We start from the raw sequence: 24,463 nt of genomic DNA on the forward strand, positions 1-24,463 counted from the left end.
TTACAATTATGCGTACATCTTTTCACTACTATCTCTTGGGCAAGGTCTTAGGCACAGGAAACTAGCATTAGTTGGTGGCAAAAACTTGTGAGTTTCAGTTCATTATTGGTTTCAGATGCTGCTGTTGGTATTGCTTCTGGACCGAGGCCATGAACCCTTTTGGTCCAGGACTCAGTGTCATTTAAGTTAGTTTCAAAGGTTAAGTATTCTTTAGGATTTAATTCTTAAACTTATGCTCTAGTCTGTATCCGTCATAGCCATTACCAACGTTTTATTATATGTAAATCCCTGTATTAGGTCTTGGGATGATAGAAAAAGGCCCTTACTCTTAAAGAGTTTGCAGTCTGGTTGAGGGGACACTGTATAAAGTGTCACCTGATTGGTATAGATAAATGCTATGCCAAGCATTGCTCTTGGATTTCACACATTGGTGAGTTAAATATTTTAAATACTGAATAAATATGAATGGACTTTAAGGGGGCATAGTAAATGGGTAGAGATGGAAATAATGAATTTTAAGTAGGTCTAAGAGCTTTTCTCTTTTAAGAGAGTTGAATTTATATATGTGTTGGTCAGAGATAAGAAATCTCTTTAGTCTTTACTATTCCTAATTTCTAAAGTATTTTAGCATTTCATTTTTCATTAATAGAAGTGATTCCTTTACATAATATGAAGGGCAACAATGAAAATTTCTTTCAAAGTTTCAGTCTAGTGAGATCCTGTTGCAACAAGGTGTTTTTTTTTACAGATTTGATTTTATTAAAGGCCCTCTCAATTAAGAATTAAAACTGAAATTCCAGTTTCTAATGAGGGTTTCAACTCTTTCCCAACTATAACATTAGAAAAAAAGTGGTATTTGGGGGGAAATAGTACAGTAACATTGTCCATGGAAATATTTAAAATCCCATTGCCTTAATTAAAGAACTCATTGTTCAAAAAAAATTGATTATGCTTTTTAAATTGACGATAATGTACTTATACTAAAGCATCTTAAAAATTTAGTGTGTTTTAAAATAGAATAACTTTTTTTAGTAATATCCTAATACTCAAATTCTTTGAAGCTATTCTTGACATCTGATTATCAGCCAAGAAATAAAGCTTCTTAATTTTGTTTCATTAGAGAGGTAGGTGTTTGTAGTTTTTAGCTAAATGTTAATAAATTTCCAATAGTTTGGTATGGTACTAAAAGAACTCTGCCTGTGGTAATTGAATACTAGTATTGTACATGAAATAAACATGAGTAATTTTAAAAATATTCTAAATGGGGTTCAAAACACCAATAACATAATTCTTGCAGGGTATAAATCATCATTTCCTATAGCTTACTGTGTTATTAAAGAACTATATTCAGTAAAACAAATGAGTTCTTATTGGATTTTAGTTTTACCTCCCTCAAGTTCTACCATTTTTCAGGAAGTGAGTGTTTTGTCCCCATTGTACTTAAAGAATGGCTCAAATACAGTGCCAGTAAAAAAGATATATGTGTGTGTGTGTGTGTGTATATATATATATATATATATATCCAGTCTTAATATAAGACCGGGTCTTATATTAATTTTTGCTCCAAAAGACGCATTAGAGCTGATTGTCCGGCTAGGTCTTATTTTTGGGGAAACAGGGTAGGTGGGCTGTTTCTTAGGAAATGAGATGTGAAACATAAGAATGTGTCTGGGAGGTAAATTGTGGACAACTTTCTCTTTAAAATTACTTTTAAATTGGCCTTAGATGCAGAATTCCTTCAATCATGTAATCGACAGGTAAGGTGACTTTAAAAAGTCCCGTTCATCCATTCGACAATATAAATATTTTGTAGACCGTGATTATCTTCTAATCCTTAATTTCCTTCTTTGTACAATAGGGTTGGGATGATTAAAGCCAGGTCAGTAACAGCTCAGTAAATATCAGCACCTTATGATTATATTAAAAAGTTGTAAAGAAGGCTTAAGAATAAAATACAATTTATTAAAGGAATATTGTACACATAGATATAGGACATCTTTTCTGAAGTATTTCAACACCATAACAATCCTAAATTGTTTAATTTCTTCATGTATAAAAGATGTGCGGAAAGACATGCCTCAACAGTTTTTCTTTTATTGGGTATGGCTATAGGTGACATCCTTCCATAGAAAAACAAACTGCACAGCATCAGTGCAGAGTACAAACAGCTGAAGTTCATTCGCAGTCACTTCTCTAAACTGCCCTTGAGAAGTTTAAAATTTTGCTCCATTCTAAACATTCAACAAAATGCTTGAAGTTTTCAGAAAATAAAAATCAATTTCATTTTACTAGAATTAACTTTCCATTTGTTAATGTATTCTGTTACATCTCCAACTTAAATTAAGCTCTTTACTAAACAAACAACCTGTTTCAGATTCAGTGTGAACATAATGTGTTCTACAGTATTTTCTAGAAAATGTGTAATCCTGGCAATGACTGGTGATGCAAATAATTTGCCTTTACAATCCTATGGATTAGAAGAGATGCTAAGCTAGATGCCTGTTTTCTGTAAAGATAAACTCCTTTGTGCAAAACTCTTTTGTACTCTGGGAATACATAGCCTGGCATTAGCTAATGGCACATAACATTTTATAGCATTAAATAATGGGAAGAACTCATTCCATTGGATGAAAGAAACTGCTGATACTTAAACATGTGACATTTTTATAAAAGCGGCACCCAGAAATTGACTCCAGGTTCTGCTTTTCAATTTAAATGCATTTTTCTCTTCCATCAACACAGACTAATGTTGAAACCCAGTGACTGAAAATGAGCTGCTGTGTTCTAGACCATCAAGCAGTGTCGAGTAAATACAATAAAGGACTAATCCTCTTCCTTGCTCACTTTGCCCTCAGCTGAGTTTCTGTTACAATTTTGACCTGCCAGTGTCTCTTCTTCCACCTTGACTTGTATCTTTTTATGACCATGTTAGAGCTACTGTGTTTCCCCCAAAATAAGACCTATTAATTTTTGCTCCAAAAGACGTATTAGAGCTGATGGTCCGGCTAGGTCTTATTTTCGGGGGAAAATGGTATTTGTAATCCAGTATGAGTTTTTTCTCCCAAAGGTCGGCCTAAGGAGGCAGCCACCTGCATAGCACGATGTCAGAGGCATTGGAAGAACACACATTCACCTCCCCTGACACATCACTGACCTGTTCGTAAGGTTTACAGTGTAGATATTCCTGCCATAGGTAACATCTCATCAAAGGTATAAACTCACTTGAGATCGATTCTCAGAAACAGGTTTGAAGGGGAGAAGGACAAGCAGAGCTTTGGAAGCTTAAAGTGAGGAATAGGAAGGCCACAGACCCAGGCGATGCACGCGGTGGTACAGGTTGCTAGAGGCAACGAGGGGCTTCCAGAAAGTACAGGGTTATTAGCACTGCCATTCTAAGGCCACCTCTTGAGATTCTAAATTTTCTGCCTTGGCTAACTACATATTTCTATTTTCAGGGACAGCTTAGGTAAATCAGAATTACATTTGTAAAATCTTTAACCATATAGACTCTAAATTTCAAAATATTTCACGTATTTCCCAAGGAAAATCTACAATAAATAAGAACAAAGTTTGGGGATTGTAGAATCTTCTGGGTTTTCAGTAGTTTTCTTAGCCCAGTGAAAAACAAGTTACAAATATCCTGAAACCAATATATGTATCATTTTAGGTGAAACGTGTCCTTGTCCCACCCAGCTATTTAAGTGACACTTATTATAGGTACATCCCATTGATGAGGTAGTCAGATTCCTCAGATGTAATGGGACGAGCTTTCTTCAGTTTCTGTTTCACCAGGCGTAGGCGGCAAGCAACCATGAGCAGCAGCAACGCAGTGATGGCCAAACCCAGTGCCAGGGGCAGCACTGCACCTGTGCAAAGGGAAGGTGTGAAGCGGGTAGGTCAGTGGTTAATAACAGCAGCTACAATCTACCAGACGGTAAGACTTTGCACGCTCTTGCATCTCATCTGCAGAGCTCTCTTAAGGAGATACCTGTGTTAGCACCATTTTGCAGATTCACCGAGGTGCACAGAGATTAAGGAATCAGTTTAAGAGCTGATAGCCTGTCAATGGCAGACCTAAGTCTCTAACCCAAACTTCTTTAAAACCAAATTCTCTACCAGGTTCCTACAGTTAATTACAGAGACCATCAGTACGTCCACAGGTTGCAGCCAGCTCACCCTTATATCCACTGTCATGGGGACTCTAAACAGACAACTGTAAAGATGCTGTGGCCACAGGAAATGTTTTCATTGTCCTAGATTTTGTTTATGGACTCACACATGATCATTCTCTTAAAATAGGCATAGAGTAACTCCTGACTTCCGGTCTGATTAGGGCTTTAAGAAATTTATTTCCTTTTCTAAATCCATTGTTGGAAAGTAACTTCAAAATAATGCTGGTGTGATTTCGGCTAAGGATAGTTGAGGAGTAAAATCTCGAGTTCTCCTTTATCGAGGTTTCCTGCGGGCTTGGTCCTGGACAACCTGGCGAGAAGCAGCCCTCGGAGGCTTCCCGGAGTCTGGAAGGGACAGCGGGTGTCCCAGGTCAGTCAGTCTTTCTTTTTATTTGATAAATTTGATACGCTTTTTGCAAATTTAAGGTGTACAGTGTGCTACTTTGATGCATTTATATATTGTAGCATGATTGCCATTGAAGCAATGTTTATCACATGACATTATAGTACAGTGTTACTGTCTATACTCATTATACTGTGCATTCGATCTCTATGGCGTATTTACTGAGATAAGTCAGACAGAGAAAGACAATTATTGTATGATATCACTTGTTTGTGGAATCTAAAGAACTGAAACCTAAAAAAAATAGATCGGCCTTTCTTATCGAGCTCAGCAGGCTCTATTTTTAGTCTGTCCTACTCTACAGTCAGGCCGCTCTTACAGATGATATGGTGGAACCATTTTTAGCTGCAAGGATCTTGCCAACTGGTGGAACGAGAAAAGCCAAAATCTCCATCGCATAAGCTGATTCTATAACATGTTCTTTCATTTATTCATTCCTTCTGCATTAAGAGCCAGGTAGGTGCCTGACACTGAGCTAAGTGCTGGTAAGCAAAGGTAAGAAGCTAACGCCAAAGAGTGCCAGCACTGTTCTCAGGGCTGTGTAGCTTCAGTCATCTCATTCTCACAACCACCATGAGCTACTAGAACTATCCCCATTTTACAAATGAGGGAACGAAGGCATCAAGAATTAAGTGACTGGGGATCTGGGTGAAAAAGGAGAAGGGATTAAGTGATACAAATCAGCAGTTACAAAATAGTCTCTGGGATGTAAAGTACAACATAGGGAATATAGTCAATAATGTTGCAACAACTATGCATAGTGCCAGGTGGGTACTAGACTATTCAGGGGGATCACTGTATAAGTTACATAAATGTCTAACCACTATGCTGTACACCTGAAACTAATGTAAAATAATAATGAATGTCAACTGAAAACCTCAGAAAATAAACTTTTTTTTTAACTGAAAAAAAAACATTTTTTTTAACAAAAAGAAAAAAAAGAATTAAGTGACGTAGCCTGTGCAGTAAGTGCTGAAGCCCGGATGCAGCCCAGACAGAGCAGCCCCAGACCGTTAGGGTCCAGCACTCCTGCAAAAGGTGAAGGAGGTGTTCTTTTAGTAACTTCAAGTCTGGGAAGATAGACATTTAAATGAAAAAATGCAATAAAGTATTACAGTTACTATGATAGAATTCTACGTGAAGTACGGTGTGAGAGGTGCGGTGCAGGTATCAGGTTCACAGGACTTTTGCTTGAGTGATCTGATGTATGACGGAGCTTGTCTGCGGGGGTGTGGGAGGTAAGTTTATTTTCTGATGTTTTCAGATTGAGATTGCTAGAGGTGATCCAGGTGGAATTCTCTATTAGGCTCATGGGTTATTTGGGCCTATACATGTGAGAGCCGTTAGCATCAAGATGGTTGCTGCAGCCACAAAAGTGGGTGCGATTGCCAGAGAGAAAGGGAGGCTAGAAACAAGAACCCAAGAAAAACCAGCATTTAAAAGGGCAGCCGGAAAAATAGAACCGAGAAGAACAGAAAACGACAGGTCAGGGAAATGGGAAGGCAACCAAGAGAGGGAGTCTTGGAAGCAGAAGGAAGAAATGATCTCAAGAGAAAAGTGCCCAGCTGAAAGAAACGCTAAGGAGAGGTCCAGTGACGTGAGCTGGGAGGCCACTGGACGTGGCAACCGGGAATCCATTCACAGGGAGACTGAAGGGTGAGGGCCACCATTGTGCTTGTCATGTGCTGGGAGGGGTCTGAATGTGGCTGCAGCTGTGGGAATGAGCCAGCAGGGAAACAGATGGAAACAGAAGAGCTAATAAACGATGGAGAAACGTACCCGAGGAGATGAGGGGCTGCGTCAAGCTTGGGGGAAAGGCTGACTTTGGAAGAAGGGACACCTTTTGCTTTAGTATTGGAGGAAAGAAGAGAGGGTGGGTGCAAACAGTCAAGGGCTACGTTTGAGGTACCAAACATGAGGCAGCTCACTCAGGACAGCTTTGACGTTCTGGGCTGAAAACTGTTTCCACGTACAGCTGCCAGCTCTTCAAGACAACAGGACCTGGCACTGAGTACATACTAAAGGCATTGTGACTACTGGTGTATTTGTAGAATCCCAGGTAAAACTCCTGAAGAAGATTCTCCAGAACAGTCTGGAAGTGTGGGCGCAGGAGGAGGGGATGTGGGAGTTGCATTAGTGACTGTTAGGTACCAAACAAAGTTTAGGGTGAGGCTGGTATTCCCAGAGAGAATTGCGAAAGATAAAAATCTGTGAGAGGCCAACACGTACCAGCCTTTCGGGAGGAGTCGGGAATCACTGCTGAATGGCTCCATGCTGACATTTGGGCCTTAGCTACGACAGACTCCTACTGGCCACCCTGAGGAAGGCAGGTTTGAATGGCTAAGGGCCGTCAGTCCTCCCTGCACTCTGTAAAAGCCACGTAGGTTGGCTATGTCACAAACAAAGTGGACAGAGAGACTGTGGTCAAGCCCTGCTTGTTCAGGACAGGAAAATGATTAGAGGCTGCCCTTCTAAATGCGCGTGACTTGTTTAAAGATGAGTTTAGGCTACAGAATAACAATAAAACAGACATATAATCTAGGGGAATTTTCCATTTGCCAAGTCAGATGTGAGGTTGCTGAATTGTCTAATTTGAGTCCTGTTTAAAGCTTTGATGACAAGGAACACAAAATCTCCACACAGTACTTGCTAGAATACGGAAAATTATTCTCTACTTTCCAGGACTTAGTTCGCATAATTTCTTCAGTGTTTTTAATTTGTGTAATTTGAGATTTACAGTTTTCTAGCCCCTTCTAAAACACATCATGATAGTTTTCTCAGAAACCAGTGAAGGGGGTGAATTGGGTATTCTGTTCATATGACTGGGGTTGGCTCTTCTTATTTAAATATCTTGGCAGGGTAAGTCCAGCAGGCCAGCACATGTGTTGTTTAAAAATTATACTGTAATAGGGTGGCTGGATGGCTCAGTTGGTTAGAGCGTGAGCTCTCAACAACAAGGTTGCCAGTTCAATTCCCACATGGAATGGTGGGCTGTGCCCCTTGCAATGCAACTAAGATTGAAAACGGCAACTGGACTTGGAGCTGAGCTGCGCCCTCCACAACTAGAGTGAAGGACAATGACTTGACTTGGAGCTGATGGGCCCTGGAGAAACACACTGTTCCCCAATATTCCTAATTAAGAAAAAATTATACTGTAATATTATCCAGATATTAGAAAGAATACTCTAAGGTAAAAAGAAAGCTTTCTCAACGTTGATAGATCTAAAGATCTATAACTTAAAAATCATATTTTGTTCTCCTAAATTTTCTTATACTGATTAGTTTGCGGGATTTAGGTCTAAAACCTGCCTTTCTATAGGACTAGGTTGAAAGTGTTTTCTTTCTAGTTAAAAACAACCCAAATTACGGAATAATGGTATTCTTCTTCCACTTACTAAATATTCTCTCTATCCTGACACTTTCCCTCTTCCTATTGTCCTCTGTCTTTGTCACTACAACACTTGGAGAGAGAACTGGGTATTTACGCTAAGACCTTTACTCTTGTGTCATAAATAACTCAGTCCTAACAGCCATCATTTATATGGCTCCTGTATGAGCCAAGCAGTGTGCTAAATGCTTTCTGTTAACTGTCCCATTTATTCTCCCTAACAACTCTGTGAGGCAGGTATCGTTATTACCTCCATCTTACTAATGAGGAAATTGAGATCCAGAGAGATTAGGTAACCTGCCCAAGGTCACAGAGTTCAGTGGTGAGCAAGGACCTGAGCCTTGGCGTCTGATTCTAGAGCCCATGTGCTTAACCACGGTGCCATGAGTGCCTCTTCACACAATGTTATACCTGGAAGGCACTTAGTGATGATCTCGTCTAATCAACTTTCATACAAGAGGAAGCTGAAGGCCAGCGATGGGAGCTGACTACTTCAAGAGCCCATAGCTGAAGTGTGATATAGGAGATGTGAATACATTTCTTCTGATCCACAGGTCACTGTTCTTGCAGCCGCATCTATTATCTTCAACTAGTGGGTATGCAGTTCTGCAAATGTTTGTTTATACTCTGCAGTGAATTTCCAACGTTTATATTTACCTGTTTCTGGGGCAGGGTGTGCCCCTCCTCCATCGCTCTTTGACTCAAAAATATAATTTTCCTCTTTTTTGTTCTTCCCTGAGGAACCGCTATCTGCGGAAAATAAGTAGAGCATATACTGAAGTTACATCTGAAACTTTAGGAAACAGACATGAAAATGCCGCTTATTTATTTTTTTAGGATGGACTTAAGGATTTACAGGATCTATTTCTCGAATAAACATAGACCTATGTTTGATACTAACACATTAGATAACTAATGTGACCAATTCAATAAAGCAGAGTGTGTGGCTAGTACAAAACCACTGGACAGAGAAAGGGGAACACACTACCAGAACTCCCACCCTAACCCGAGGAGGAGGGGAAGAACTCAGTTAGAAAAGTCAAGGGTAATCTCTGGACTTCATACAATGGAAAGCAGAAAAAGTCCAGAAAGCTTTGTCTTCATTAAAAACAAAAAACAAAAAAAACGTGTACGTAAGGCACTCACACATGCTACTTCACTTTCTCACCTTGACCCTGCGCCATTTTTTCTGGTGAGACTCAGAGGTTCAGCACTTGGCCAGGTCCATTCAAGCAGCAAGTGGGCCACAGACTGGATTTAACCTCAGGGTCTAACTGCGTGTTGGTGAGAACCAGCACTTCTGGCTTAGTGAAACGGTGCTAACTGTTGAATCACTCTACTCTGTTGTAATATACTATTGAGAACAAATGTTCAGAAAGATCAAATATTGGAATTTCTAACCCCAGGTTCTGAGGCACAATAGATGTGCCATTCTATCATTTCCTGCCTAGTAATTTATAGCATCTGTGTGCTTATTACATTGACAATATAATAATGAGTTAGGGGAGTTACCCTCATGCTGTGGTGTGATTTCAAGTGAGAGTTTTGGAAAATACAATGCTTAATTAAGGCCATTGCATTACAAATGATCTGAGGACAGGAGGAATTTTATGGAGAAACAAACAAAAAATTGAAAGCTCCTTTATTCATAGAGAACGTTTCATCAACAGAAATGTTCAGAACACCTGCAACTGAAATAAGACTATTTAAAGGTAGCATATTACAAAATTCTTTGGTGATTTGCACTAAGAAATATACATGAATTTACTAAAGATCACCAATCAGCTGGATGATGGACAGCTGTAAAGTTATTCCAGATTCCTACTGGAGCCAGAAGGCGATGATTGAAAATGATCTTTGCAGTCCCTGCATGAGCTGCTCCCTGGCCTGTCCGCTTCAGACATTCCAGCTGGCGGTGACGGCAAAGGTTGCTCACCGCGCTCATTCAGTGGATCAGGGCAGTGAGCTTGGCCCATGTTTGCTTCTCTCGTTCTGCCGAGAACTCGTTCTGCCGAGGCTCCCTACGTTCTGCCGAGCCTTGTCATGTCGCTGTATAAGGAGCCGTGCACAGCGGCCCACATAGAGCCAATAGTTTGGGCTTTCCTCTACAAACTCTGAGCCCAAAGAGAATGAAAGATGATTAAGGCCTAAGCAACTTCTTGTAGGCTAGAGAATCAGATTTACCCTTCAAGTTGATTTCTATTATATTATTGTCCACCTGACGGTAGTGGCAGAAACCCTACTCCCTTCCAGAACAGTGAGGGGAGGGAAAGGAAGAAGAGCATCCAGTGTGAGACTAAATGAAGACAGAGACCATCATGGAACCAAAGGGGAAAGAGACAGGCAGGTGACAGCTATGTGACTGTGGCGTGGCTGCCAGGTGTAGGGTCTGCTCAGCCATGGAGGAAAGGGGGGCGTGGCCTGGAGCTATGGAGACCTGTGTCCCAGCAGGACAGGGACAGGGAATGTTGGATCTAAGTGATGGGGCTGGTGCAGCACGAGGGCCATCGAGAACTTGGGCTCTGGTCAATGTGGCGAGGTGATTTCAACACCTTTGGATGGGTGTGAACCAATATAAATTCAAAATAATTTGGGGGCGAATTTAGGGTTGTCAATTTATCTTACTTTGCCAAGACATGAAAAGAAATGGCCATTTACTAAGGCCATCACCTTCACTTCATTATAAAGAATATGTCTAAACCTCCAAATCATGAAGGATTTAATAAATTAAAAGGACAGCTCTTGAAATAGAATAAATTTAACCTTATAAAAAAAACTCACTACACTGTCTTTCTTTTTCTTCTTTTGCCATGAGTGGATGAAAGCTTTATGATGGATGGGTCCTGACCCCTCTTCAACTGGCTGTGGGTATTGACGTCTCTAAGTTCTGTTATCCTTCTTTTTGACTCAGACTGTCCAAGCTGCCTCAGTCAGGTCACCAAGGCTCTCCATATTGTCCTTTGTTCCCAACAAGCACTCTTCACTTGGGGCAGCTGGAGTGCCTGGCTTAAGTATTTTTACTCCCAATTCCATTTGCTCATGCAATTATTTCAAATCCTTATATTCTACTTATTCAATTCTTTCCACCCATTCTTTAGAGCACGGTTGAATGCCCATGCTCATCACAAAGCCACGACCAACCTGTCCACTAGGCACAATGGGCATGGAGCCTAGGGGTCCACGGTACTTTTAGGAGCCCGCAAAAATATTTTTTATTTAATGTCTTTTAAAATCACAAGAAAACAATATAACAATAATGAATGTATAATAGTGAGTCTAGCCCTGAATTATATTCATCTCTATACCAGCACAGTCAGAAAATATAATATTTAATTTTTTTAATGGAGGAAGGGGCCCATGCAAGTCATAATGCAGCCCTACAAGTAGCCAACCCTGGTGACTCCAGGGCTTCTAACGCCCTCATAGAAAGTGCACACCAGCAGGTCTTAGGGGAGCTCAGCTGCTTCCTGTCACTGGAGCTAAGAAAGAAGGTCTTTCAGCACACAGGGAGGCTTGCTGCATAAGCCATAATCTGGCTCGGGCTGGTATTAGACTGCTACATTCAATCCTGTTTTCCCCACTGATTAGCTGTGTGACCTTGTCTCAGATCTTAACCTCTCTGCGCCTCACTCAGTGTCTTCATCTATAAAATGTCAGAATAAAACGAGACCATGATATAATTCACTTTTGCAAATACTTCCTTTCGGTAACTATCCTTTTAAAATAGTTAATGTCTTAGAAATTATTTTTTCCCCTCTTCTGAATGACCTATTGTGCTATATTTACCATGCATAGCTACCCATTGACAGAGGGAGTTGCAAGGTGGTTGGAAGGCATTTTAATTTCATGAAAATAATACACGCCACTGCACGCTGAGCAAACACAGCCCACAGCGCCCTGTGCGGTCCCCACCGATGAGCCTCAGTGGTCAGCGTGTGTGTTCATTTGAGTATCCCGATATTTGTACATACCCTGAATTGTAACCTTAGTGACATGCTTGGGATAAATTCCCAAAATAGGATAACTGGGTCGAGGCACACACAGTTTTCAGGCTTCAGAAACTACCCTCTGGAATGTTGCAATGGTTTTAATCCCACCAAAAGCACATGAGACTCGCTTCTCTGTACTCTTATAGGCTTAATTAACCTTTTTCCCTTTGCCAACGTGATAGATGAAAAACTGCCTCTCGTTACTTTTTGTACTATAGTCTTAATACTAATCTTAGTATCTTTTTAGTATATCTTCAATGAATGAAGGTTTTTTTTATCCTCACAATATGTGTGTGGGGGAAGGAAAGCAGCAGAAAATTTAACTTGTCCATATTCATTGTACTAGTGATGACCCTTATTAAAATGCAGGCATAGGTCACAAGCAATAATGTATTTTTAAATCTATTTATGCTATGCATGAAATTGGAAGCTGGGGATTCTAGTCTGGTGGTCTTCGGGATCATCGAGGGGAAGGGAGGAGAGAGCAGTGGTCTAAACAGAAACCACATGCTAGGAGGGCCCTTTCTAACATTTTCAAAGTTATGTTCTTCTCTTCCCATTTTCTCTACCCCAGATTTTTAAAAATTGTGTTTTTGATGTATATTTAATCACACGTAAAAATGCTCGTAAGTGAGAAAAATAAACATTTTGTAAAAACAATATTACCCTAATTTTGTTAAAAGTGAACAAATTGTGTGTGTGTGTGTGTGTAAATAAAAGTAACCAGAAGAAAATGAAACAAAATATTAATGGGGAGTTTTGCTAGATGATTTCAATTTTCTTCTTTATATTTTTCTGCATTTTCCAAATTTTCTACAGTAACTACGTATCACTTCCATAATTAGGAAAAAACAATATATATTATATGTAATAACTGGACCTCTAATCTCTCTGCCTCTGCAAAACTCCAGTCTTTACATCTTCATAGCCCAAGTCAAAGGCTCATTACCAAAAAGAACAAAAACAGAGATTGCAAATACATTTCAAACCGGGTGCCAGTTCCCATCAGCTGGCGGTGGCAGCCTGCAGCCTTGCTTTCAAAGGGATTCTGAGGCGGAGCCTGACTCCCCAGGAGCCAGTGCTGGGGTCACTGAGCAGCAGTACCTAGCATGGGTAAGGGTTGAGGGAGCAGTGCGGGAACATTGGGCTACTGACCACTCCTCAGACGGACTCTCAGTGCCAGGTGAGCAAACTGAGGTCCAGAGATATGAAGCAACTTACTCCAGGCTCTAAAGGCGGAGCCAAGACTAGAACCTAATTAAGGAGACCTGGCCTTTGGTCTCCACTCTGCCTTCAGTGAATTCATTCATGATCAGGAGGGCCTCTCTACCCAGGATGTGGTGAGAGCTCCCCCATTCTGGCCTCTGAGAACTCAGTTCTCTTTGTCAGCTCTTCATGCCTTCCGCCAAAAACACCTGGTGTCCCCTGAGTCCTGTTTCTTAGGCGGCTGTCTTCCTTCCATACAGCCTTCCTTCCATACAGAGAAAATGACTAAAACAAGTCCCAGGGCAGGGCTGCAGTGACTGATTTGCCCGTTAGGTGGCAGCATCAACCAAGAATTGACCAGAAGCTGGCGTTCTGAAGGGCACGTAACCTAAACTATCAAAAAGAAAGGCTTTGGGGTCGGCCGGTGGCTCAGGCGGTTAGAGCTCCATGCTCCTAACTCCGAAGGCTGCCGGTTGAAGGCTGCCGGTTCGATTCCCACATGGGCCAGTGGGCTCTCAACCACGAGGTTGCCAGTCCCACAAGGGATGGTGGTCTCCGCCCCCTGCAACTAAGATTGAACACTGCACCTTGAGCTGAGCTGCCGCTGAGCTACCTGATGGCTCAGTTGGTTGGAGCGTGTCCTCTCAACCACAAGGTTGCTGTCTTCTCAACCAACAAGGTTGCCTTCGTTCTCTCAACCACAGAACAACAACTTGAAGATGAACAGCACCCTCCACAACTGAGATTGAAAGGACAATAACTTGACTTGGAAAAAAGGCGTGGAAGTACAAACTGTTCCCCAATAAAGTCCTGTTCCCCTTCCCCAATAAAAAAAAAAGAAAAAAGAAAGGCTTTGTATGGAATATTTTGCATGGAAGCACTTAACAAAAGATTGGAAGGAAATATACCAAAACCTTAGTTGTTTTCAATGAAGTGGTATTTAGAATCATTTTCTTTCTGTTTGTTGCTTTTGTATCTTCTGCAATGAACAAAAACTTTTCATTCAGAAGTTATTAAAATAGTGACAGATTATTTCAGTTTAATGTATGTAGAGTTTGAGTGCTGAAAAGACATTCCCAAAAGCATATAGAACTGTGATAATCTATATTTCTGACTCATGTCATATAATCGTGCAAATATAAAGGTGTAAAAAAGAAATCTTAAATGATACAATTCTGTAATGCTTCAGTGGTATGAATGTATTTAAAAATCTTATAGCCTTGTTAAAAAATTAAAAATTATAGATTTGGTTAAATTGGAGGCATGACACTGAATTACTAGCACATGCAACCATTTCCACATGACGCAATATTTTCTTTCTATTCACCTGCTTAGTATGAAGAGAGCTCACATGAAAATACAGGGGTTATGCTGCTTCATCTCAAACTAGCCTAAGATCTAATACTTAGGGTATTTTCACTAGGCTCTTTAACATACGTGTTAAAACTTTCTAACTAACTTATTGACAAGCAAATGTGTTGATACCGCTGGAGTGTGTATCTATGGGTGAATATATGATTGTATTTAGTAGGTGTTTCCTACTATAAACATTCAGTGCAAATGTCAGGAGCTGTTTTTTGCTTTTTGGACAAATTCTTCATTTTAACTCTCTTCTGTCTTTTAAGGTATTTCCTTCACACTCTTCATATATAACCTTCATTTTGAGCCCAGTGTCATAATAGAAAATGAGGCTTTTTGTGGAGTGTTTCAAGTCCTTACCTGGCACCACAGGACCAATTTGACTCTTTGGTCCCCAAACGGTGGAATGATTCCTCTTCTCTGTGTCTGATAATGTAGCCGGCCAGTTTGGGGCAGTGGCTTTCTGGGACTTTTCAAACAGGACACTCTCTGCTGCATCTTGGCTGAGTCCTGTGGTTCCAGGCTGGGCCGGTGCCACGTGAGTCACCATTTTCCTGTCAAGGCTCACTGAAGCATGAAAGAGCTACTGTTACTCGTCAGGTTCCTTATCTGAATGCTAAGTAAAGCCACTAAATTTGTAGTAGATTTAAAGTTGTGGATATTTGGGCATAACAGCCTATCTATCTAAAACATGTCAGAGACCCATATAAAAAGTCTCTCTTATTTTCCAACAGGTAATCTTCTCTCTTCTTCCAATAATTAACTTTCTAAATGTCGCACACAAATTGACAAAGACAAAACTTAAAGCTAAGGTTGTGAGATTCTTCATCTGCTTCTTCCAAATGATACTTCACTAAACTTTCTGCAGCTTTTCTTTCCTGTGGGACATGTTTATGTATATGACATCACAAGGCTGCCTGACAGATCTGACTGGGCCATACCTTAGTGGGTCATAAACTTTCTAAACAAATTGTCAAAAGGAAACATTAACTCACTTCAGTTAGCTAAAAAAGCACATGCTATCGAGCATTTTTTGAATGTGAAAGAAGCTTTTGGAAAATTTAAAACAATTTCTTAAAAATGTAAGCAATATAGAATATTTGACCTTTGTAACTAGCATAACAAATGCTCTTTTAGTTAAGGCATAGCTTGTTCACATAAAGTTGTACCGGACACCAGGCAGAAAAAGAGCAATAGTGAGTTAGTACTTTATTATGAGAATAGAGACATCCCTTCTACTCCAAAGGGCCATGCAGCCAACTCACAGTTTTGACAGAAGGCTTCATCAGACCCATCCGGACACTGCTCCACTCCATTGCAAGCCAGGGTGATGTCAATGCAACAGCCGTCGTCACAGAAGAAGTGGTAGCGTGAGCAGACTTTCAAGCATCCTGTTTATAAACAAGACTCAAGTCACAGGGTGCGGGAAAGTGAAGACTTCCACAGTGTCAAGATTAACACAGGCTAAATGTGTGATGAAATGCATGTGGGCAAAGAGATGCAGATAATGAGGAAACACCTAACAGTCTGAGCTGGAGCAACAGGTTCTGGAAAAGTTAGGGAGTCTCTTCTTGGTTCCCCTGCCCCAAATTAATTCTCAGGAATCACTATGGGCTCTTCATCTGAGGGCCGTTCTCGGAGCCGATGCTGCTGAAGACATGGGAAGAGAGAAGCCCTGTGGCCTTATCCATCCACACCTGGGTTTCCTCCCTCAGGTGTCTCACTCTGCACCGGTTCCTTCATCCCATCATCTCGGTAGGCCACCTAACATGGTTATTTATACCTCCTGCATGGCACTTGGGTGGCTGACCGTGTTTTCTTAGAGACACCATTTTATACACACTATGTCCTCTGTTTTCATTTTCTAAGTAATAATTTTTACTGAGATTATCTTTCTACTATTGAACCCTATGTGTTGACTCTCATACATCCCTGGTGCTGTAAACAATACACAGCATCTTTAGATACTAGCTGGTTGAATTCATTTCTTCAAATAATGAAATTGTCTCTCCTTTGGAGCTCTTGGTAGTTTTCAATCCACATTTTGTGAATATAGGAGACAAATGCGTTTTCTTGAAAGTCATCCCCCCACTCCCAATTAAGCCAACTTTATTAGACTCAGCTACATACCATGTTTCCCCGAAAACAAGCCTCAGTTAAGATTGTCAGCCAGACGGATGCGTTTAGTACGTTATGACAATGTTCCAGAAGAAGATGACATGACTGTATTTGAATAAATGTAGATTATTGTACATGAAAAATAATACATCCCCTGAAAATAAGCCCTAATGCATCTTTTGGAGCAAAAATATGAGACCCAGTCTTATTTTCGGGGAAACACGGTAACAACTAAGTGATTTTGGACGCTGGTAATGCAGATTAAAAGTATCAGGCTAGAAGTAGGTCGTAAGAAGCTCCATAATTTTCCAGGGACAGGATGGACTAGACAATTCTCACAGGACCTGGGTGAGTGGTAAATGATGACAGTCTGTTGTGCGAGGAATCATGCGGGGTCTCTGCTCCTGCTCCCAAGAGAACGCAGGATATGGTGAGGCCAAAAAAGAACACCCACGGAGCCATAGATAGGGGAGTCATACTAGTATATTCTCGCTGGTGGCACTATACTCTCACTGGAGGCTGGATCCACACTGTCCGCAACCCACCATCCTAACTGCAACCCGCTCTTGCTAGCCCAGCCGCCATCTCTTGCTAGCCCCCATCTTTCTCTGCTAGCGCAGCCACAGCAGTTATATTAGTGGCCAATGGCTCACTGGTTACAGCTGACAGCCAACTAGCCACAGCTGATGGCCATCCAATCACAGTTGATGGCCATTTACTACCTGAGCCAGCACCTTTCTATGTGAGGCCGAGAGCCTGGAAACTGCTTTCTGGGGCTCTGTCCCCACACAGTCCCTTGAGACAAATGGCTGAGCACAGAATACATGCTCAAGCGAAATCCTGGCTACATATTCCATTGGGAAGCAGTTACATTAAAAGGCTGGGAAAGGTGTCCATCTGAGCGCAAGGCAATTCAGAGAGGAAGAAAATACAGAACAGAAATGGTAGTTACATCGCGTGAGAAAGAAGAAGAAGCAAAGAGCACGCAGTGATAACTCAGGAGTTGGACCTAGAAAGGAGAATTAAGTTTCAGGCTCAGGAAAAGAGAAGGAAAAGTGAGAGACTGAACACCCAGAGAGATGCAGCTATACTGCTCACATTCCTTAAGTTCATGGTGTGAAAACCCTGAATACCTCAAGGTTTCACGTATTCCTTGGTAGTTTTGGAGACAGATCCATATTTATAACTCACCCATTAATTTCTGGATTAGTGGTCTCCAAATTTTTTGACCATGCATCCTGACCAGTAATGTATTGGTGGACACGCCTCTCCAATCTATACGTAACAGGCAAGCACTGCTGGGTAACATATTGCACATGTGATAAAATATACTGAGAACTTAAGATCAAAAGTTCATCAAATGTAAGTCCTGGTTTCTTCTTTTTCATCCTCAAAATGTCTTGGCCATTTGTGGGGGATCCTATTTGGGGATCCCTGATGTAGGTCAGACAGAAGTGTTTGTTGGCTTGACTATATTATTTTTCCCCAAACTTGAAATCATGCAGCCTCTGTATCCAAAACTGTACCAAATTATTATCACATAAGCAGGGGTACGTGCTTGTCTGTTTACCCCAGAGAGTGCCATCCTCGATGACTACTGCAGCTGGTCATTAGCTACAAGATCAGTATTTATACTGCAGGGGAGAGAAACACCTCTTGACCCCCCACCTCTGGTTTTCAGTGTCTCCCTGTGGTGCTTCATTAACTTAAATTCATAGTGTGTTACTCCAGTCTAACCACCGAGTGCCTCCAGAGAGCAGCCATTAGTACCACAGCCATTCTTTTTTATTTGCTAGGTATTAGACCTATACCCAAGTGGCCTTTCAGTGATCAAAAGTGATTCACATAACTGTCTGCCACTTCAAGTACATTCTATTATCATCTTGGAGAGAGGCCAGAGATGTACAACTGGCAATTTACCTGTGGAGCCCTAGAAAATTGGCCTGAGTAAAAAGCCAGGACAAACAAGGGGCTGCTGAGGTGTCTCCATCTGCTTCTATCAGCGCAGGCCCTTTCTCCCTCCCAGGCAGCTCAGCTGTGCAAAAGCAATGCCCTAATTTCTGTAGGGGATGACAGGTTATCTCTGTCTTCTTCCCACGAGCACGTTTCTTTCAGCATCAGCACTTGACTTGGTCCCTACCCAGGTGCCTGCCCTCGATCCCAGGAGAACAGCCCTCGGGGCCACTGGTGCCCTGCTGGGGAGTGACCGGCGGGAGCCAGGGCCACATTTTCAATGGCCTGGTGCACGCCCAACACATGAAGGCACTCAGCAATGCTTTGAGTAACCGCCTGGCCTCCCGTGCACCTGCAGAAATCAACAGGCCTGCTCGACTGGGGCTGGGCTGTCAGGCTCCACCCCCTCACCGTCACAGCCTCGCGGTGCTGCAGTGGCTGGGAGTTTGGTGTCCGGCCTGCCCCTGTGTGGTCACCCCTCTTTCCTCACAGGACGTGTAAGCCTTGGCCAGACAGAGTCAGCCACCCGAATTCTGAATGCCGCTCATGCTCTGATTCCCCGTGGACGGCAAATTCTCGAGGTTGCCTAGTCCTTGGGACTCTAAAATCTCCTTCCTTCATTTCTAAGAATGCTTACTGAGCTGTATCTTTGATCTTTGTCAAGATCAGCAACACTAGTAGTAAATCAGTAATATTCCAATCTTTTTATCCTGATTTTTCCAACTACTGGCTTAATCACCATCCAAACACTAAGTCATCAAAGATGTCAGAGACATGCTGCGAGTTTCCTAGAGCCGTGGCTAGTGACAGTGAAGGTCCACTAGGGGCCCAGGGCAGGTGGAGGGGCCCCCACTCCATGCCCAGCGCCTAGCACAGCTTCTGTGACTGCAGACACAGAGGACGTGTCACCGACTGGACGACAGGACCTTCACACACAATACCTCAGAACTCCCTCGGAGGTTACCTGTGGGGGCTTTCCCTCTGCCATACCCCTCTCCCTACACCTTTAGTGCTGCCAGATTCCAAATAATGTTTTTTTTAAGTTGATGGGCTAATCTCAGAAATGTAGATGTTTGGGAAAGTAAGACACATAGATAAATGAGATAAATGCACTTCCACTGTGCAACAGAAGGGGAGCTCCGTCCCAGACATGTAAACTCTGTTATTAATGGACTTGTGCATATATGTAAAGTGTCCATGAAAAATGTTAAGGAGTGACGTCATAGGAATGGCGGCAGCGGGACACACTTTTTGAGTTCTCCTCCGGATCTTATCAGAAACGGGACGTTTATAACCCATCAAAGGACTCTCTGCTCATCACGCAGAACAGCTAAGAGATTGGTGCAAGGATTACTTGCAGGTGGGGAAAATTGGGTGAGCAGGGGAAGAAGGAAGGAAGTGGAGCGGCCCATCTGCGGCGGTGGAAACGCCATCAGTATCTGTGGCTGTGGAAATGCGGTCCGCACCTGTGGTTGTGGAAACAGCCTGCATCTGTGGCAGTGGAAACGCAGCTGGCATCCGCAGCTGCAGAGACGCAGGGGATCCCAGGATGGAACAGAGAACACAAAAGCCGGGAGGTGGGCTCTTTACCCTGTGTCCCACAGTGAACCTCTCCCACCGCGGGGGCAGCATATCCAGCATTTGAGGCAATAACCTCAGCTAATACCTCCAGTTAAACCTTAGGCCGGACAAAGGACACAAACTCCATACCTGGGCCCCTCCCCCCGCTCTTCCGATCCTACCCCTGCCCTTCCAGAGATTTGAACTGGCCCCTGAACTGAGGAGCAGTGTCAGATTACAGAGGAGCCTTGGTGCTTGGGCTCTGGGAAGACAGGTGGGCGGCTCTGGCCCAAGGAGGAGGCTGGGAGGGGTGTGGTTTTTGCTGGGCTAGGAGAGAGGGGACTCCCCTGTCCCCACCTTTTCTGGCTTGCGGGAAGAGTGTGACATAGCTGGGCTGGGAAAGAGAAGACCTCTCCTTCCGTCCCCAGCCCCACCCTTTCTGGCCTGCCTAGGGCGGGGTAATTACATGGGCGGAGGCACTCCCAGGGATCAGAAGTAAGCGGCAGACACAGCTCCTAGCTTTCAGCAGCTGAGAAATCTCCTGCTCGCCACACACACACACACACACACACACACACACACACACACAGGGAAGAAGTGCTCAAAGACTAAGGAGAACTGGACACAGGGCTGGTGGTGCTACTCTCAGCAAGCATATGTGCAGGCAAGGGCAGAAACTGCACTGGCTTTGTAAAAACTATCGTCCAGACCCCTCAGCCCCATGCATCTAAATCTGCAGTCCCAATGTCACTCCGGGCACCAGGTGACCGGCTCTGCCTGCGCAATACACAGGGGACTCTTTGGTACAGCAGAGGACAACCTGGAGATTACTTGGTGGGCTTAAGCCAAGACTGGCGCTGCTTTTGTTTTGTTTTGTTTTGTCTTTATATCTTTGAGATCTTTGCCTGTGTTGAGTGGGGGTTGTCGGTTGTTTTTTACATGTGAATGTATTTGAGTGTTTCTTTGTTGTTGTTGTTGTTGTTGTGCTTGGTGATTTGCTTTGTTCTGAAATTGCCCTACCAGGGCCCAGCTTAAGAGGCACAAGATTCAACATACCCAGAGGCCAACTCCAGACCAAACCAGAGTACTACCAGGTTTGACCTACAAGTGACACACCCAGAGGGGATTCTTTACAGGCACAAGAGCCCATAGAGGCCAAACCACATTTAAGCGGTCAACCCTCACGCAGCAGAACACCCTGCGGTGGGCAGAGCCAAGTCTCACAACTAGTCAGCCTAGGAGTTAACCCCACCTACTCACAAGCGAAAAGCAATTAAAGATCTTCTTTAACAGGACAATATACACAACACAAGAGTCACCTTTGGAGCACACGCAGAGGAGAAGAACGAAGTAGTGCAAGTCAAATATAAAGGACACATACTACATAAGATAACCCAGCAAGAACTAAGAACTCTAGGGGATCTACCTAATACATCGAAGCAAACACAGAGAGTCAGCCAGAATGGGGAAACAAAGAAACATGTCCCAAATAAAAGAACAGAAGAAACCTCCAGAAATGGAACCAAATGAAACAGAGGTAACCAACCTATCAGAGACAGAGTTCAGAACACTGATGATAAGAATGTTTAAGGAGCTTAGAGACGACATCAAGAAGGATGTAGAAATCATAATGAACAACCAGTTAGAACTAAAGAACACAATTACTGAAATAAATAACTCACTTGAAGGAATTAACAGCAGGTTAGATGAAGCAGAGGATCGAATCAGCGACTTAGAAGACAAGTTAGCAGAGATCACCCAAACAGAACAACAGAAAGAAAAAAGAATAAAAAACAATGAAGATGGTTTAAGAGACCTATGGGATAACATCAAGCAACAACATGCATCATAGGAATACCAGAAGGTGAAGAGAGGAAGCAAGGGATTGAGAACATATTTGAAGTAATAATGTCCAAAACTTCCCTAACCTGATGAAGGAAACCAACATACAAGCCCAGGAAGTGCGAGAGTTCCAACCAGGATAAACCCAAACAGGTCCACACCAAGACACATTATAGTTAAAATGGCAAAGGTTAAAGACAAAGAGAGAATCCTAAAAGCAGCAAGAGAAAGACAGAGGGTTACATACAATGGAACTCCCATAAGACTATCAAATGACTTTTCTGCAGAAACATTGAAGGCCAGGAGGGAGTGGCAGGAGATACTCAAAGTGATGGAAAACAAAGGCCTACAACCTAGATTGCTTTATCCAGCAAGGCTATCATTTAAAGTTGATGGAAAGATAAAGAGCTTCCCAGAAAAGAATAAGCTAAAGGAATTTATTACCACCAAACCAGCATTGCAAGAAATACTAAAAGGACTTCTGTAAATAGAAGAAAGATGAAAACAATCTAACTACAAATTTAAAAATGGCAATAACTATGTACCTATCAATAATCACTTTAAATGTAAACGGATTAAATGCTCCAATCAAGAGACATAGGGTGGCTGAGTGGATAAGAAAGCAAGACCCTTGTATATGCTGTATACAAGAGACTCACCTCAGATCAAAAGACACACACAGGCTGAAAGTGAAGGGTTGGAGTAAGATATTTCATGCAAATGGAAATGAGGAAAAAGCTGGAGTTGCAATACTTATTTCTGACAAAATAGACTTTAAAATGAAGAAAATATTAAAAGACAAAGATGGGCACTATATAATAATAAAGGGATCGATCCGACAAGAGGACATAACCCTAGTAAACATCTATGCACCCAACATAGGAGCACCTAAATATATAAAACAGATATTGACTGACATAAAGACAGAGATCAACAGTAACACTATCATAGTAGGGGACTTCAACACACCTCTGACAACAAGGGACAGGTCTTCCAGACAGAAAATCAATATGGAAACAACAGCCTTAAATGATACATTGGACCACTTGGATTTAATCGATATTTTCAGAGCATTTCACCCCAATGCTGCAGAATACACGTTCTTCTCAAGTGCACATGGAACATTTTCCAAGATAGACCATATGTTAGGCCACAAAACAAGTCTTGATAAATTTAAGAAAATTGAAATCATACCAATTATCTTCTCTGACCACAGTGCTATAAAATTAGAAATGAACTACAGGAAAAAAACTGGAAGACACACAAATTCATGGAGGCTGAATAATATGTTACTAAATAATGAATGTGTCAAGCAGGAGATCAAGGAAGAAATCAAAAGATATCTCGAGACATGAAAATACAACGACCCAAAATCTATGGGATGTCGCGAAAGCAGTCCTAAGAGGGAAGTTCATAGCATTGCAGGCCTACCTAAAGAAACAAGAAACATCACTAATCAACAGTTTATCTTCACACTTAAGGGATCTGGAAAAAGAACAACAAAATAAGCCCAAAGGGAGTACAAGGAAGGAGATAATAAAGATCAGAGCGAAAATAAATGAAATAGAAACCAGAAAAACAATACAAAAGATCAATGAATCCAAGAGTTGGTTCTTAGAGAAGTAAACAAAATTGAGAAACCTTTAGCCAGACTCATTAAAAACAAGAGAGAGAGAGAGGACCCAAATTAATAAAATCAGAAATGAAAGAGGAGAAGTGACAACAGACACCAGAGAAATACAAAAAAAATTTAAGAAATTACTATGAGCAACTGTATCCCAACAAATTTGACAATCTGGAAGAAATGGACAATTTTCTAGAGGCATACAACCTTCCAAGGCTAACTCAAGAAGAAACAGAAAACCTGAATACACTGATTACCGCCAAGGAAATTGAATCAGTAATCAACAATCTCCTTACAAACAAAAGCCCTGGACCAGATGGCTTTACAGGTGAATTTTATAAAACATTCAAAAAAAGAATTATCACCTTCTCCTCAAGCTCTTCCAAAAAATCCAGAAGGAGGGAAGATTCCCAAACACTTTTTATGAAGCCACTATCACCCTGATCCCAAAATCAGACAAAGACACCACAAAACAAAAGAAAACTACAGGCTGATATCTCTAATGAATATAGATGCAAAAATCCTCAACAAAATATTAGCGAACAGAATTCAGCAATACATTAAAAAGATCATACACCATGATCAAGTGGGATTCATCCCTGGTATGCAAGGGTGGTTCAACATCCACAAATCAATTAATGTGATACACCACATTAACAAAATGAAAAATAAAAATCACATGATCATATCAATAGATGCAGAAAAAGCATTTGATAAAATCCAGCAGCCATTTATGATAAAAACCCTTAAGAAAGTGGGAATAGAGGGATCATATCTCAACATAATAAAGGCCATATATGATAAACCCACAGCTAACATCATACTCAATGGGGAAAAGCTAAAACCATT

The 24,463-nt window shown here is 41.8% G+C and overlaps 1 protein-coding gene across 1 annotated transcript in view; it reads right to left on the reverse strand.

Annotated features, from left to right (window-relative positions):
- Window positions 1–1,941: 1,941 nt before the first annotated feature.
- Window positions 1,942–24,463, reverse strand: part of LRP11 (LDL receptor related protein 11) — a 52,261-nt gene continuing 29,739 nt past the window's right edge. The window contains exons 4-7 of the mRNA XM_019746915.2: window positions 15,783–15,908; window positions 14,878–15,084; window positions 8,621–8,713; window positions 1,942–3,866 (exon numbers count right to left, since the gene is read on the reverse strand). Coding sequence (XP_019602474.1) covers window positions 3,712–3,866; window positions 8,621–8,713; window positions 14,878–15,084; window positions 15,783–15,908 — 581 coding nt within the window. The 3' untranslated portion in view covers window positions 1,942–3,711. The remainder of the gene's footprint in view (window positions 3,867–8,620; window positions 8,714–14,877; window positions 15,085–15,782; window positions 15,909–24,463) is intronic.

This window comes from Rhinolophus sinicus, linkage group LG05 (genome assembly GCF_036562045.2).
Source record: "Rhinolophus sinicus isolate RSC01 linkage group LG05, ASM3656204v1, whole genome shotgun sequence".
Lineage (NCBI taxonomy): Eukaryota > Metazoa > Chordata > Mammalia > Chiroptera > Rhinolophidae > Rhinolophus > Rhinolophus sinicus.